This window comes from Capricornis sumatraensis, chromosome 15, assembly GCF_032405125.1.
Source record: "Capricornis sumatraensis isolate serow.1 chromosome 15, serow.2, whole genome shotgun sequence".
In the NCBI taxonomy this organism is placed as follows: Eukaryota; Metazoa; Chordata; class Mammalia; order Artiodactyla; family Bovidae; genus Capricornis; species Capricornis sumatraensis.
The window spans coordinates 22,052,929-22,068,834 of record NC_091083.1 but is presented as its reverse complement, the minus strand read 5'-3'; the positions used below and the strand labels follow the sequence as shown (position 1 = coordinate 22,068,834).

General features: G+C 43.2%; 1 protein-coding gene across 8 annotated transcripts in view; it reads right to left on the bottom strand.

Annotated features, from left to right (window-relative positions):
• PARD3 (par-3 family cell polarity regulator) overlaps nucleotides 1–15,906 on the bottom strand; it is a 568,914-nt gene that overhangs the window by 4,645 nt on the left and 548,363 nt on the right. For all 8 annotated transcript variants that reach the window (XM_068987362.1, XM_068987365.1, XM_068987363.1 and 5 more), the window contains 2 exons: nucleotides 14,046–14,166; nucleotides 2,087–2,214 (listed from right to left, as the gene is read on the bottom strand). In XM_068987362.1, the coding sequence (XP_068843463.1) occupies nucleotides 2,087–2,214; nucleotides 14,046–14,166 (249 nt within the window). The remainder of the gene's footprint in view (nucleotides 1–2,086; nucleotides 2,215–14,045; nucleotides 14,167–15,906) is intronic.

Below are 15,906 nucleotides of genomic sequence, written 5' to 3'. Positions count from 1 at the left end.
CTTTACAAACCCCTCTGGTGAGTATACAGCCCTCTAATTCAAACCACCTCATCTAGCATGCCTGATCCCAAGTCCTGACCATTTGTTTTCTCTTATGCTCCACTTTGCAACTGAACTCTGTATGTGTGTGTGTGAAGTCTTTTTGGTATTAAATGCCACAGCGACTTGTTTAGACCAAACTCTGTCAACTGTCCATATCCAAAGAGCAGAGGTCAAGTGTCTTTGAAAAATATCATATGTCAGAAACTGGTATTTGCTTCTAGTTCATGTGGGTCACAGCCCCCCTCAACCTTCCTCCAGCCTCTAGCTGAGTGAGGTGGCTCTGCAAGGAACCAAGCTGTGTGCAAGACCCCGAGTTTCTGATTTCCTCAATCAGAGGTGCACACTGTGGAGTTACAGTTGACCTGTGAACTGTGTGTGTTCGACTGCATGAGTCCACTTATACGTGGATATTTTCCAATAATGAATACCTCAGGACAACACGTCTGTGGTTGGTTGAATCTGAGGATACAGAGAAGCCATGGATGGAACCACGGATATGGAGGGCAGACTACAGTAAGTCCCCTACATACAAACGGGTTCCGTTCTGAGAGCGTGCTCAGGAGTCCAATTTGTTTATAAGTCCGACAGAGTTAGCCTAGGTACCCAACTAACACAATTGGCCTTGTAGGGCTGTACTGGAATAGGTTTATAATACTTTTCACATAAATAATATATAAAAAACAAACACACAAAATAAAGAAATCATTTTAAATCTTACAGTACAGTACAGTACCTTGAAAAGTACAGTAGTTTAGTACAACAGCTGGTATACAGGGACTGGCAGGGAGTGAACAGGCAAGAAGTTACTGACGGGAGGAGGAAGAGGAGCTGGGAGATGGTAGAGCTGAAGGGTCATCAGCAACAGGAGACGGAGGGCAAGCTGCAGTGTCACTCAAGCCTATCGTTGATGCAACGCATATTTGCATCTTTGAAGGCTCACAACTTGAAGATTTGTATGTAGGGGACTTACTGTAAAAGTTACATGCACATTACACCCCCCCCCCCACACACACACCTGTACTCTCTAAAAGGAGTGAAGACGGTGTATAAGTCGACCAGTCCGCACGCCTAAACTCACGGCACTCTTTCTTTTCAAGGTTTCTACTTTTCTCCTATCCACACAGAATAAAATGGCTAACCAGAAGGAAGCTGCAGTTGACCAAAGGGCAAGTTCTTTTTCTCAGGGAATCACTGACTGACAGCAGTGGTCCCACAGCAGCAAGCCTCAGGTCTATGGCGTCCTCTTCAGAGGAGAGGTGGGAGAGAGGCATGGGGGTGGGGTGCAGAAGAGGGTTACCAGTGGACACGGAGAGGGGTACGCCAGGATGAAAGGATCGGTTTGGAGGACCGAGTAGCTTTGGAAGGTGAGCAGGAGAAACCCAGTGGATGTACTTGCTTCTCTCTTATCCTCTTCCTGAGGATGAAGCCTCAGGTCTCCTCCTATCTTCCCGCCAGGCCCTGCCACCCCCGTCCCTCCCCTTCTCGAGTCCTGGACATTTCTCTTCTCACTTTTTCTCACATGCTTTATGAGAGCTCTCCCCCATCCCTTAAAAAATAATCTCAAACACAACTACAATACAGGAAGCCAAACGTTTGGCCAAGAAGACCACAGCCCCTTGAGCTCTTACACTAGTTACACCTGTCCTTTTGGAGAACTCTAGATTTACAAGGTCCATTTATGCTAGTTACCACTGAGCCGTGCAAAGTAAAAGTTCTGTTTCCATTTCTTAGTGGAGGAATCTGTCTCCGGCCCCACAGGAGGTCACAGAACCAACACCAGATCCCAGGTCGGACCCCTAAGCCCCATCCTTGCGGGGAGCAAGGTCACTTCACTTTCCAGGAGGGAGCTGTCAGCTGGGGATGCTGGCATCTCCTGAAACACCTTCCTGCTTGGTCCCCCTGCCAGGCAGTGGTCTGGCCAAGTAAGCCACGGTCCCCACGATCTATGAGCGGTGCCTCGGAGGTGGAAAAGCCAGTGCAGTGGGGAGGAGGGATTTCCCAAGGGACAGGGCGCGGGGGGCGGGGCGGGGGCGGGGGCGCGTACCGGGGGAGCGAGCTGTACTGGCGCTGGGCCTGCTGGAAGCTCTCGCGCTCCTCCTGCCGCTGCCGTTGCATCTGCACCTCCACCGACACCGAGTGTCGCCCGCTCTGCGCTGACGGCCTGGAGCTGGGCTGCAGGAGAGATCGCAACACAGGTCACGGGAAAGGAACTCCGAACAGCACAGGACTTGGTGACTCTTTCAGTTCTCAGAGGCTGACGCGGAAACAATATGTGACTCCGTGAGTTTTTTAAAAATCACGTGCAGCTTTCTCAAGAGGCACCTTTTTGGTCTTGTGAGCCCTCAATACCCTATCATCCTAAATTTTAATTACGGCCTTAGAATGGTTTAAAATTGAGAGATCCACCTTTCTAGTCTGCCTACTGAGGCTTGGTAAATACAGACATTAGACACTAGTTTACATCCCTTGTGTCAGTTCAGTTCAGTTCAGTCGCTCAGTCGTGTCAGACTCTTTGCAACTCCATGAATCGCAGCACACCAGGCCTCCCTGTCCATCACCAACTCCCGGAGTTCACTCAGACTCACGTCCATCAAGTGGGTGATGCCATCCAGCCATCTCATCCTCTGTCGTCCCCTTCTCCTCCTGCCCCCAATCCCTCCCAGCATTAGAGTCTTTTCCAATGAGTCAACTCTTCGCATGAGGTGGCCAAAGTATTGGAGTTTCAGCTTTAGCATCATTCCTTCCAAAGAAATCCCAGGGCTGATCTCCTTTAGAATGGACTGGTTGGATCTCCTTGCAGTCCAAGGGATTCTCAAGAGTCTTCTCCAACACCACAGTTCAAAAGCATCAATTCTTCGGTGCTCAGCTTTCTTCACAGTCCAACTCTCACATCCATACATGACCACTGGAAAAACCATAGCCTTGACTAGACGGACCTTTGTTGGCAAAGTAATGTCTCTGCTTTTCAATATGCTATCTAGGTTGGGCATAACTTTTCTTCCAAGGAGTAAGCGTCTTTTAATTTCATCCCTTGTATAGAAAGCAAACATAGGGGAACAACCCTTCTCGGAACACTAGGATAGTTTGTGGGAAGCTTCTGCACAGTACAGAGAGTGCAGCTCAATGCTCTGTGATGACCTGGAGGGATAGGATGAGGTGGGGAAGGGAGCCAAGAGGGAGGGGATGTATGTATTTACATAGCTGATTCATTTCCTTGTACCGCAGAAACTAATAACATTATAGAGCAACTTTAGCCCAATTTTAAAAGTGCCCAAAACATAAAAATTTGCTTCAATAATTCACAACAGTAGGAAAGTCCCAGGCTGTACACTGGAAGGTCGGCCATGCTGGTGAAGCTTTCAGCAGTTATGCATCTTAGTACAGCAGCAGGACGCAATGTAGCTGATTTTCCTTTTGTTAAAGAATGACAGTTAAATTTTGAACTGAGATTAGCTGAAACTAGGCACAGTTCAACTGGAATTCCATCACTTCCACTAGCTTTGTGCGTAGTGATGCTTTCTAAGGCCCACTTGACTTCACATTCCAGGATGTCTGGCTCTGGGTGAGTGATCACACCATCGTGATTATCTTGGTCGTGAAGATTTTTTTGTACAGTTCTTCTGTGTATTCTTGCCACCTCTTCTTAATATTTTCTGCTTCTGTTAGGTCCATACTATTTCTGTCCTTTATCAAGCCCATCTTTGCATGAAATGATACCACCCTTATGGCAGAAAGTGAAGAGGAACTAAAAAGCCTCTTGATGAAAGTGAAAGCGGAGAGTGAAAAAGTTGGCTTAAACCTCGACATTCAGAAAACGAAGATCATGGCATCTGGTCCCATCACTTCATGGGAAACAGATGGGGAAACAGTGGAAACAGTGTCAGATTTTACTTTGGGGGGCTCCAAAATCACTGCAGATGGTGATTGCAGCCATGAAATTAAAAGACACTTACTCCTTGGAAGAAAAGTTATGCCCAACCTAGATAGCATATTAAAAAGCAGAGACATTACTTTGCCAACAAAGGTCCGTCTAGTCAAGGCTATGGTTTTTCCAGTGGTCATGTATGGATGTGAGAGTTGGACTGTGAAGAAAGCTGAGCGCCGAAGTAATTGATGCTTTTGAACTGTGGTGTTGGAGAAGACTCTTGAGAATCCCCTGGACTGCAAGGAAATCCAACCAGTCCATTCCGAAGGAGATCAGCCCTGGGATTTCTTTGGAGTTGATGATGCTGAAGCTGAAACTCCAGTACTTTGGCCACCTCATGTGAAGAGTTGACTCATTGGAAAAGACTCTAATGCTGGGAGGGATTGGGGGCAGGAGGAGAAGGGGACGACAGAGTATGAGATGGCTGGATGGCATCACCCACTTGACGGATGTGAGTCTGAGTGAACTCCGGGAGTTGGTGATGGACAGGGAGGCCTGGTGTGCTGTGATTCACGGGGTCGCGAAGAGTCGGACACAACTGACCGACTGAACTGAACTGAACTGAACTGAGGCACAGTTCACCCGGAGAAGGCAATGGCACCCCATTCCAGTACTCTTGCCTGGAAAATCCCATGGACGGAGGAGCCTGGTGGGCCACAGTCCATGGGGTCATGAAGAGTCGGACACAACTTAGTGACTTCACTTTCACTTTTCACTTTCATGTACTGGAGAAGGAAATGGCAACCCACTCCAGTGTCCTTGCCTGGAGAATCCCAGGGATGGGGGAGCTTGGTGGGCTGCTGTCTATGGGGTCGCACAGAGTCGGACACGACTGAAGCAACCTAGCAGCAGCAGCAGTTTCTTAGACAACTAAGGAGTTAGAGTTGGACACGACTGAAGTGACTTAGCAGCAGTAGCAGCATCAGGCACAGTTCACCATATACAGGTCTACTGTGGCAGCCACATGCAAACAGAATAGCTTATCCAAAGAATAAATCTGCAAGCTAATAGCTCCTGGAACTGGTTGTGAAATAATACACTTTGCCTCAGTTATTAAGAAATGGCATTTTTACCCAGGTTAATTATATGCTACAGAGAAACAGTCAATCCTTCTGGCTAAACACTTTATGCAGCAGGTCGTCTGCTGATAGCTGCCACTGAACGAAACCAGATACTGGGGGAGTGTATGGTGCTGGGCCATTGTGCCTGCTTTAGCTTCTACCAATGGCTTTGAGCTTGCCTTTACGATGGTACATTTTGAAAGCAGCTCCACTCAAAACAGGCAACGATGCCTCTAACTTTACAAATACCTGACACAGGTTGATCATAGCCATCAATGGCACGCACTCTTAAGTAACCCTTTTTGGCATTCGTCAACCTCTGTCCTCTTTGTGTTATGCAACATTGTGCAATAGATTTATTCCAAACAAAGAATGTCTGTGATGAACAAGTTATTGATTTTTTTTTTTTTAGAGCTGAAAGCCAATAGCAGACTTGGACTCAATAATCACTTTCTAAAATAAGAGTCTCAGCACTCATCTGAAGCCTGGAAAGATAACACATAGGCTTGTTCCTTAAAGAGTGGTTCCTCTGGTGGCTTTTGTGCAAAGAGAAAGGCAGTAACCTCTATTGTCCCCTTCTGCCTGGCCAGCATATCCCATTTGTTGGTAAGCAATAATGAAGCAATATGCAGGACAAAATTTCAAAGCATATGGGCATCGTCAGCGAGCATGTTAAAAATATCCCGATACAAAAATAATATGTGAAGAGATTAGACTTTACGATACCCCAGTCTCTACTAGTGGATGTTTATAACCACACACATTGGAACAAATGTGTGTTCGGAGACACACTCCACAACACGGTTCAAATAACATCCGTGGTGCCTTCAGCAAAGAAAACATGTTGCCGAATGAGTTCTACTTAGGCAAACAAAGCAGGAAGCAGTTGTTCGCCAACAATATTAAGGAGACAAACAGTTTCTTCCGTGACCCTGGATGAGGCTGGCCCAGAACAGTGCTGTGGTGATCTGTTGTTGGTGGGGAGCCCGGGGAAGGGCCAGTGGACAGGAAAAGCGAAGCAAGAAAATATGCCTTCAAAAAGAACCCCATTTTCATTTCATTTACACTCAGTCTAAGCTACACGCATGTGTCAAACAGTCTTGAAAGACCTGGCATTCTGCTGCAAGATTTACTAACCAGCTTTTCAAGCTCACGCTGTTCTATGACACACTGCTTGTGGAGTTGTGAAAAGAAAATGCAAGGTCTTGTAGAAATTTCAGGTGTATTTTTAAGTTGCTTCTCCCAGAGTCCTGAAAATATGATACTGATGGAGGGAAGAAAAAAAGTTGAAGGGCTTTTGTTTCCTCCACTGTGTGTTTTCTGGGACTGTTCACCTCCAACCTTATCAGTGGCATATCTCAGTGCATCTGGATGAATCCCAGTAGTGAAATTATCATCGAGTGGGGTCTGAAAACTTAGAATGAGGGAAGGAGTCTGGAATCAGCAAACTGACAGATTTCATTGTTTGCTTCACTCTGATGAAATACACACCTTAGCCTTGCTATTAATATTTTACTGTCTCTTTTCAGAGTGTGTGACAGAGTAGGTTATTAGAAAGAATCACCCTTATCTTTAGGATGAAAGTTGACTGGGCCACAGATATCCAGGGAGACTGTGCGCATGATGGACCCAGAGCAACAGTGAAAGAAGTTTGTCCTGGCCCATTCTCTACTTAGGCTGCATCAAAAATAATCGGATTCATGATTTCAATGAAGATCTCATAAAAATGTGAATTGTGGAAACAGTATTACCACCAGGAACCCTGACTTTAAGACACTGGGGTTTTGTGGTTTCCATCCCAATGGCAGAAAGAGAATAGAATAGAAACAGAAATGGCAGAAATAGAAATATCTAGAGTCCAAAATCACAAAAATAAAGACAGAAATGAAGAAAGAGATCATGTGTAACCCCAGAGAGAAAGGAATGTTTTCAGATAAAACGGCAACTACAGTGACAAAGCAGCATCTATACGGGGAAACACAGGCAAAGCATCATTGTAATGATTCTAGAGATTCACCAGATAACAAGACAGCAGCTCTGTTTTAAGAGAGCAAATTGTAAATAACCCTGGCCTTGTTTGCGATGAAACGGGTGACAAGCAATGACCTTTAATGGAAAAAAAATAGCCAAGGTTGCCACGGCCATAATAATGATAGAGGCTGTAAGACAGAAGTAAATACATGATTATCTCTTACACAATATGCTGGAAAACCACGGCTACGTGACTCTCTTCATGGCTTATGTTTAAAAACCACCAGTCAAGACTATGCAGGTTGTTTTGGTAAATGAGCTGCAAAGTACTTGTGTTTATCATGATTATGAAGAGATCTTACTATTTATATTATCTTTAAAAATTACATAAAACCTTGAAAGTTGCACAATTTTGGTATTACTTACTGCTGCTGCTGCTGCTAAGTCACTTCAGTCGTGTCCGACTCTATGCGACCCCATAGACAGCAGCTCACCAGGCTGCCCCCTGCCTGGGATTCTCCAGGCAAGAACACTGGAGTGGGTTGCCATTTCCTTCTCCAATGGAGGAAAGTTAAAAGTGAAAGTGAAGTCACTCAGTCGTGTCCGACTCTTAGCGACCCCATGGACTGCAGCCTTCCAGGCTCTTCTGTCCATGGGATTTTCCAGGCAAGCCTTCTCCTATTACTTACTAGTGTAGAACAAAATGTGAAAATCTCTTCTGTGTACTATTTCAGTAAATTAAGAAATACTTTGGCATTTCTCTCCATTAAGTAAAATCATCCTTATTTTTCCAAATTGAAAAAGATAATACATAAAAATAAAAATACAAAGCCCAAACTGTTAATATACTAAATAAAGAACAAAAATAAATACACACCCTACAAGTTTCAGAACCGATTAGAACTAGGTGATATTACAAGACTTTTAGAGCTTCATGTAAAAATGTGCCTCATGAATAAAATTCATTAGTTCTAGTAACATTTACATAAAGTATTTAATAATTTTAAATACACTAGTTTTTCTTCTTATAGATAAGAAAAAGCATGTAAGAATATGTGTGTGTTCTTTTGTATGTATTCACACATATTTGTAATAGTCTTATAAGTGGTTATTTGGGGTGGGTTTTCTTCTACTTAAATTATGAATAACAAAATTTTCAGCTCCGTAATGACCTAGAAGGGATAGATGTGGGGAGGTGGGAGGGGATATGTGTATACATATAGCTGATTCATGTTATTGTACAGCAGAAACTAACACAACATTGTAAAGCAATTATACTCCAATTAAAAAATTTTTTTTTCAAATTTTCACATATGTCCAGGGCATGTAGAGAGAGAAAAAATAAAATGCAAAGTCTGTGTGCTCTGGATGAAAACCTGTGATGAAGATGATGGCAATGAAGATGGCAATAATAACACGGAGAACAATGATATCCCTTGAGATTTAAAGTTCTCATTTTAGCGATTCAAATATACTGTGATCCTAGTATCAACTCCATCTTTCAAATATACTGTGATCCTAGTATCAACTCCATCTTCCGATAACAAAAGGTCACTGAATCATGTTAAGGGTGTAAGTTTTTGACTCTGTTTAAAAGTGGCCATTGCTAACACTGGTAAATGATTTTCTATTGCGGACTTAATTGCCAACTTCTAATCCAAACAAAGTTAACTTTTGCCTCTGGATCCTGTCCTCCCAGCCCTCCTCCCCTCTACCCATCACACACTGTACTGACACAGCTATCGATTGAACTCTGTGGGTTCTGAATGTTGAAAAGCTTAATTGCTACTAATGATGTGAGTAATGGTTGAAAAATGGCAGTGCATACCAATTTCCCTCATCAAGATTTTATAAATACGTGTTTTGGTCTTAACACACTATTTGTCTTCTTCTCATCTTTCCCAACCACGGCTAGGATCTGGTTTCCCGTTGGAATCAGCAGATAGGTTGAAAATAAAGGAGCAGCCTTCCAGCGTCGCTGATGGGAGGCAGGCAGCCTCGCGCACTTCACCACCAGAGGGCTCCTTGGGTATAACAGCCCTCAGGTCATGGGACTCCAAGAAAGAGGGCTGCTCTGCAGCAGCACAAGGACACCCTTCCACGACTCCAGGGCACCCCTTCGCTGCAAGAATGGCTCCCTCCAGGTGGATTTCCAAGGGAGGTGATGGTCACCCAATGTGATCTGGAGTCAAACCCCACACAGTAAGGCTGTCAACTAAGAAGGCATTTCCTGAGTCCACGCGTGGAGGCCTGCTAGGAGGGGATCACAGCAGATGCCTATAAGTCTTAAGAAAGAGGAAGACAAAAAGAGAACCATCATTTCCTCAAACTCCCCTGGTCCAGGGAAGGCAGTCTAGGGGTATAGGATGGCTGTGCAGTCTGACCAGCCCTCTAATTAAAGCAGGTGAGATGCTAAAGTGGTAAAAGGAGCCAATAAAAGTCCAAGGTAGGGGTGCCCTGACAGTCCAGTGCCTAAGACTCTGTGCACCCAATACACGGGTCCTGGATTCAGTCTCTGGTCAGGGAACCAGACTCCACATGCCTTCACTAAAGACCCTGCATGCTGCAACGAAGATCGAAGATCCCAAGTGCTGCAACTACCCGGCCCGGCCAAGTAAATAAATAAACGCGTAAAACAGAAGTTTCTTTAAAAAGAAAAGTCCAAAGTGGGAAAATGGAGAAAGGAGCAGATTTTGTTTTGTCTGAGGACAGACAGCTAGGAAGTAAGGCTTGGGGGAGAAGAGGATTTTCCCATTGTGGAGGATCAATTTTCTATCTGAAGGACTAAACTACTTTCAGTCCCTACCCACCCAGGATGGAAAGGATTTAGCAATAGAGCTATTAAAGGCTCCATTATCCCATCCATCAACCGTCTCAGTCACTGAGTCTGCTGTGGGCAACAGTCAGGTATCTGCAAAGTTTTAACAGCATACTGTACTTAGGTCTGCAGCCTGCAATTTAATTCTTTTAAAAGCAACACACTAAGTCCCGTCCGTATCTGAGGCTCTGTGATAATAACCCTAACCTCAGCTATTGTTCCATTATCTTAAGAAAGATTTAAAGCAACTTGCTGCTTTATTTATGCTGCACCTGGCACTTCGTGGGGAAGAAGTTGCTTTTCCTGCTTCTTCTCCTTTTACTCAACTTGGGAGATAACTCACTTCAAGGAGCTAAGGAAATTTTCTAGGCCTCTGCTCATCTAAAGACGCTTTGTGCCCAAAATCAGCTCCCTCTGGCCCAAATGTTATTTTGAACAAAAGCCCGGGAACAGGTACATTCTGTGTTGCTAGAGTCAAGAGAACATTTTGAAAAATGGGAGAGTTAAAAAGGACCACTTGGAGGAATTTTCTGTAGCATCTCTCTTTGTGTGTGAAGTCACTGGCTTGGGTATTTTTCTGTATGATATATCTGACTGCACTGCACGTGTGGGCATTTCCAACAAGCAGGACAATTTCAGCTAATATGGTCTAAGTTGTACCCACAGCTTGAAGATGTGCTTGTGGTTCCTTAACACTAAAATGATTTCAAACAGTTCCAGTAGGTGAGATCATGGTCTCATCTTTTCCAAATACAGTGATCTTTCAAGGTCAGAATATATATGAGAAGAGAATAAACAGTCCAAGATACTCAAAATTCTTTTTGTAAAACAGATAATAAAAACCATAGACCATGCTACATTCTGAACAACTGAGCAGCTCTTCCTAAGGCAACAATGAGAATTGGTATGAAAATTAACACACTACATAGAATTACTGTCACCTGAAGCTCATTTACATAATCTGTAGAATGGGGAGTACCCAGCAAGATCCCAACTGCTTGAAAATGAAAAAATATATAAATAAAGTCAACTTGTGACCCACAATTTAGGAAATTATTCCATTCCCAAGGTAATCAGCCTGTCATCCAAATAATTCCCAGCTCAATAGGAAAAGATCTTACAAGCCAAGTGGTCCATCTGAAGTTGCTATGGCATTTTTGATACACAATAATTTGGCCTATGAACTTCAGTAGTTGAGTTTCCTAATATATAAGATAGTCTCAAATTTCCAACATGATTGGTCATATTCAATAGATAACATAGAAATATATGCCAAAATGTTCATGTCCTACATTAAAAGAAAACTTAGAAAGATATCAAATGGATACCAAATTGTTGCCACATCTCTCAGTACAAAACTTCTAGAGCTAAGGAGTAGGAAATGCTCATTTCGCTTCCAACAAACCTGTACAGACATGATGTTACTATCCAGAAATAATTCCAATTAATTTTAGGTCCCAAAGACGGGTTGAAATATCTTTCAACTTAAAAGATGTGTTCTTTCAAGCTTTTTGTGCACACCCACAACCAACTTGGGTGTGGTTCCTTTGTCTTCAAATGTCCCTTCTTTTCCCTGTCAAGACTGCATGCAGCATCTCTTCTTTTGTATCAGCTTGATTCTAGGAGTCTACGGGCTTGCTTTCTTTGTTTTCCCAAGCCAAACACAATAATAAACAGAACATAATGAACACTCAAATTTGATGAGTTAAATAATTAACTTTAGAATAAAACATGCTGCTTGGAAATTCACACACCCAGGTAAAGTAAAATGGCACAACACTGCCCCTGCTGGGCTGGAGCTCTATAGAGCTGGGGGTGCGAGAACCATTTTCATATGCCTATCCCTTCAGGTTGCACTGGCCTCATTCTTCCTTTCAGCACCTTTGTGAAAATATGCATAGTTAAGGATGTTTATCCCACAACACAAAGAGGTCGGCTTTAAGAAGCCTAACAGGACTAGGTTGAGTCATTAAGCCAAACAATAGAAGTAAATGAACACAATTCCATCCTGTTGCTACGTGGGAATGACTCATTTTACTTACCATCTAGGAAAATAAACTACATATTATTAATAGTGATATTGTTGCAGAGGACAATTAGATTTTCATAGGTATTTACGTGTTTTATAAACTCTCAAAGTCGGCTACCGCTGATTTCTTCCAGGATGCAGTTCTCATATTGTCTCTTCTAAGGCCCCTATCTTTCTCACCTGAGCCAAGGTGAGGTCCTTCAAACTGGGATGACTTCTCCAATTTTCCCTTCTTTCATTTACAAAATGAAAGTTCTGCAAACTCCAACTTGATCACCAAATTCCAGATAATAATGTCTATGGGTTTCTGGCTTTGTGTGGAATGTGCTAACCACGCTGGATTTTAGGTCCAAAGAGGACCTCAGCAATGCTCTAAACTCTGGAGCAGGGCTTCTCATAGGTGGTCCATGGACCACACTTGGAGAAGCTCTGAACCGTGGCTGCAGTCACCTGGGTCCACGGAAACCTCAGTATGCAACCGAGGAGCTCTACTGATGGCTGCTTTACACACCCAGCTTCCTTTTAAATGTTTATTCTAACAAAAGGTTTAGTAACTGACACTCAATCAGCTACTGTAATCCCCTTGGTTTACAAATAAGACAGCTGATGCCTGGAGAAAAAAAATTAAAATTATTTTCTGACCTGGCTAGTGGGCCAGCATTCTGTTCTGATACCATCCATGTTCAGACTTTCCAACTAGCATGGAAAGCTCCTACCATCTTCCCATGTTTGTCTCTCCTTCCCTACAATATGACCACACTCAGTTCTGTGTCAGCCTTTTCTCATTCTCCCTTCTCATTCTCCCAAATATTGAGTGTAATCATATTCCCGACACAGTGAACTGAACTCATTTACTTTTGGGACCCTAATCACTCCTCTGCTTTAGGAATTTACATGCATGGATGGGACACTTTTGATCCCAACACCATCCAGATGTTCCAAGACTCCAAAAACACACTCTTTTGACCACAGCCTCCTAGGCTTCATAATCCTAGACTGCTGATACCCCGCCCCCACTCCAGCATCCTCTCAGGCACCTCCCTGAGCTGCACTGACCACCTTTCCAGCCGGGGCAGTGCTCTACCAGCATCCTCCCCAGGCTCGCCTTCCTTCACTTCCTGCCTTGTCTCTCTTGCCATTCCTCATCATGGAATTAATCTAAAAAATTATTTTGCTAAATAACAAGGTCCTACTATATTGAACTCTATTCAATATCCTGTGATAAACCATAATGGAAAAGAATGTGAAAAGAATGTATAAATATAACTGAATCATTTGCTGTACAGCAGAAATGAACATAACACTGTAAATTGACTTTATTTCAATAAAATAAATTAAAAATAATTATTTTTCTATTCCCAGCCCTTAAAGTGTTGTTGGCTATGATCCCACCACCATGTGGACTAGACTTAGCTAATACATTACTTCAGCTAGATTCTCCTGCCTCCAGCAGCCTATTTACTCATTTCTAATTGACTCTATCCCTCAAGTTTTCAGAGTCTTCACAATTCCCATCATCTTGAACCCCCAAATCTGCTTCAACACCTCACATCCGCACATGGGCTATCATCTCTAAGACAAAACACAAGATCAGAGCTTAAATCTGGGGCTGGATTGGGGAGGATTAATTAGCCTGCCAGACTGTGGAATCTGGACTTATCTTGGGGACATTGAGAAGCCCATTCAAAGCTTTGCTGTAGAAAGACCACTCTGGAGGCTTTGGGAGGAAGAAATGGAATTGTGCTACAGGAAGATACATGGCAGGGTTCAACAAATACATAGAGGGGATGGGGGAGAATCAAGAATCTCTAAATACTGTACTTTGTATAGAGTAGATACACCATAGATACCCAGAACTAATTTATTTAGGCTCTGATTCTCAGAAAAATGTATATAGAAAATATTTAGTAAACTTTAAAAAAGGCATAGTTGCGAGTCAGAATATTCCTGCTCTGTCTTGTCGTCAGGCAAATGAAACCTATTATGTAATGGACAGATGGTGCAACAAGATATAAAATGAAATTAGCAATGATGAAACCCAGAAGGAAATGAGGAAAAAGGTCAATATGCTAAAGGTCAAAGGAATTTGGCTCCATCTCGTCTCGTTTTGTAAAGGTCTGAGGTCACAGCCATTAATGGCTTTTACTGCAGGGAAGTTGTAGGACTTCCTACAACTGTGTGGAGGCACCAGACACTCACCCAGGGTTGTTCAAAGCTATAGGTACGTCGCCGATCCTCCACGTCTTCATCCTGTTTTGCTTGCTGAAATTCTTGCCGGAGACGCTGTATCCGATCATGGTTGCTAGGAGTTGATCTGTTGCTGAAAGACAAAATAGGCAACAATGAACACTCTTCAGAAATACAATCTGTGGATGGCAGTTACTAGGGGAAAAAATGGCAGCTTGCTGTGAAATGGTGCTGTTTGGGAGGAAGTGAAATTTTAAGACCATATCTAGGCATTTCAAATATGTGTTCATTTTGTTCTTATGATTAAGACTTATGGAGGTGATTTCAGGCAGATATTCAAGACAGTGAGCAGTATTTTTAGACATTCCTTTTTTACACAGCTCTTTAAAAGCCTCATTTCCTCTCTGTAATCTGGTAAGGTGTTGGTAACAACAATAGTTTAGAAAGGACATTGCATGAAAAATCATAAATACCAAGGTCCTCTACCTTCTTGGAATAAGACACAGTGCCTCTGGGCTGTGGCTTCTTTGTATACAGAAAGTGCACATGAGAATCCCTTCTGTTCTAAATATCACAGTTGTAACAATCAAGTGAGATAACCCCATACATTGTAGCCTCACAAACATGCAGTATTATTTACATAATGCCATTATATGATGTTCTTATTTATGAGTTATCAGAGGTCTAAACACAAAAGCTCACACTCACAGCATAAATAAAAAACAGTTTAAAAACAACTTCAGGCGGCAGTTGAATTGAATCATTAAGTTAATAATATTGTTGCCTTCATTTGATAACTTTGAATTGTTTTATCCTCACAGAAAGCATATAAGATAGGTGCAGAAGGTAGTATTTCACACACACACACACACACACACACACACACACACATCAACTGCCATTCAGAGAAGATAAGTAACTTGTTTCCAGTCTTTCCCTGGCCAGTAGGGAAATGTGAGACTAGAATTCAGAATTTTCTAGCTGCTCTCAGACAGTAAAGAATCTGCCTGCAACACAGGAGAACCAGGTTCGATCCCTAGGTCAGGAAGATCCCCTGGAGTGGAGCATGACCGCCCAGTCCAGCATTCTTGCCTGGAGAATCCCTTGGACAGAGGAGCCTGTCGAGGACCCTACAGTCCATTCACTTCAGTCACTCAACTGTGTCCGACTCTTTGTGACCCCATGAACCACAGCACTCCATACTTCCTTGTCCATCACCAGCTCCCGGAGTCCACCCAGACCCATGTCCATTGAGTTGGTGGTGCCATCCAACCATCTCATCCTCTGTCCTCCCCTTCTCCTCCTGCCCTCAATCTTTCCCAGCATCAGGGTCTTTTCCAATGAGTCAGCTCTTTGCATCAGGTGGCCAAAGTATTGGAGTTCAGGGTCCCAAAAAATTGGACATGACTGAGCGACTGAGTATACACAAATCAATCTTAAATCTCATGGTGCTTTTGGTTGATTCCATTCCCTAGCGCAAAATCACATCCAATCCGAACAGCTACTCAAGCACATTTGGTATACAGTTTTCCAATGAAACTTTAGACTTCTTGAGGACAAGAACCAAGTCTTGTATTTATCACATATAACCCTCCAAGCTGCTGGCAGAATGGGAAGCTGTCAGCCAACAGAAGGATGGGTCCCTTCATGGAACACACATTGCCCTGGTTACTTAGAGTGGATCTGACTTCTCTTGGCCACACAGCTTCTGGGGTAATGGCATTTGTGAGGGGTGGCCTAGAAACAGAATGTGTCAGAGAAGAGAACATAAAATTCTCAAACATAGGTCTTTGTATTTCACAAATTTTGAGGGATTCTATAGGTTTAAAAATCTCAACTTGAAATGATCACATCGAGGACCATAACATGAACA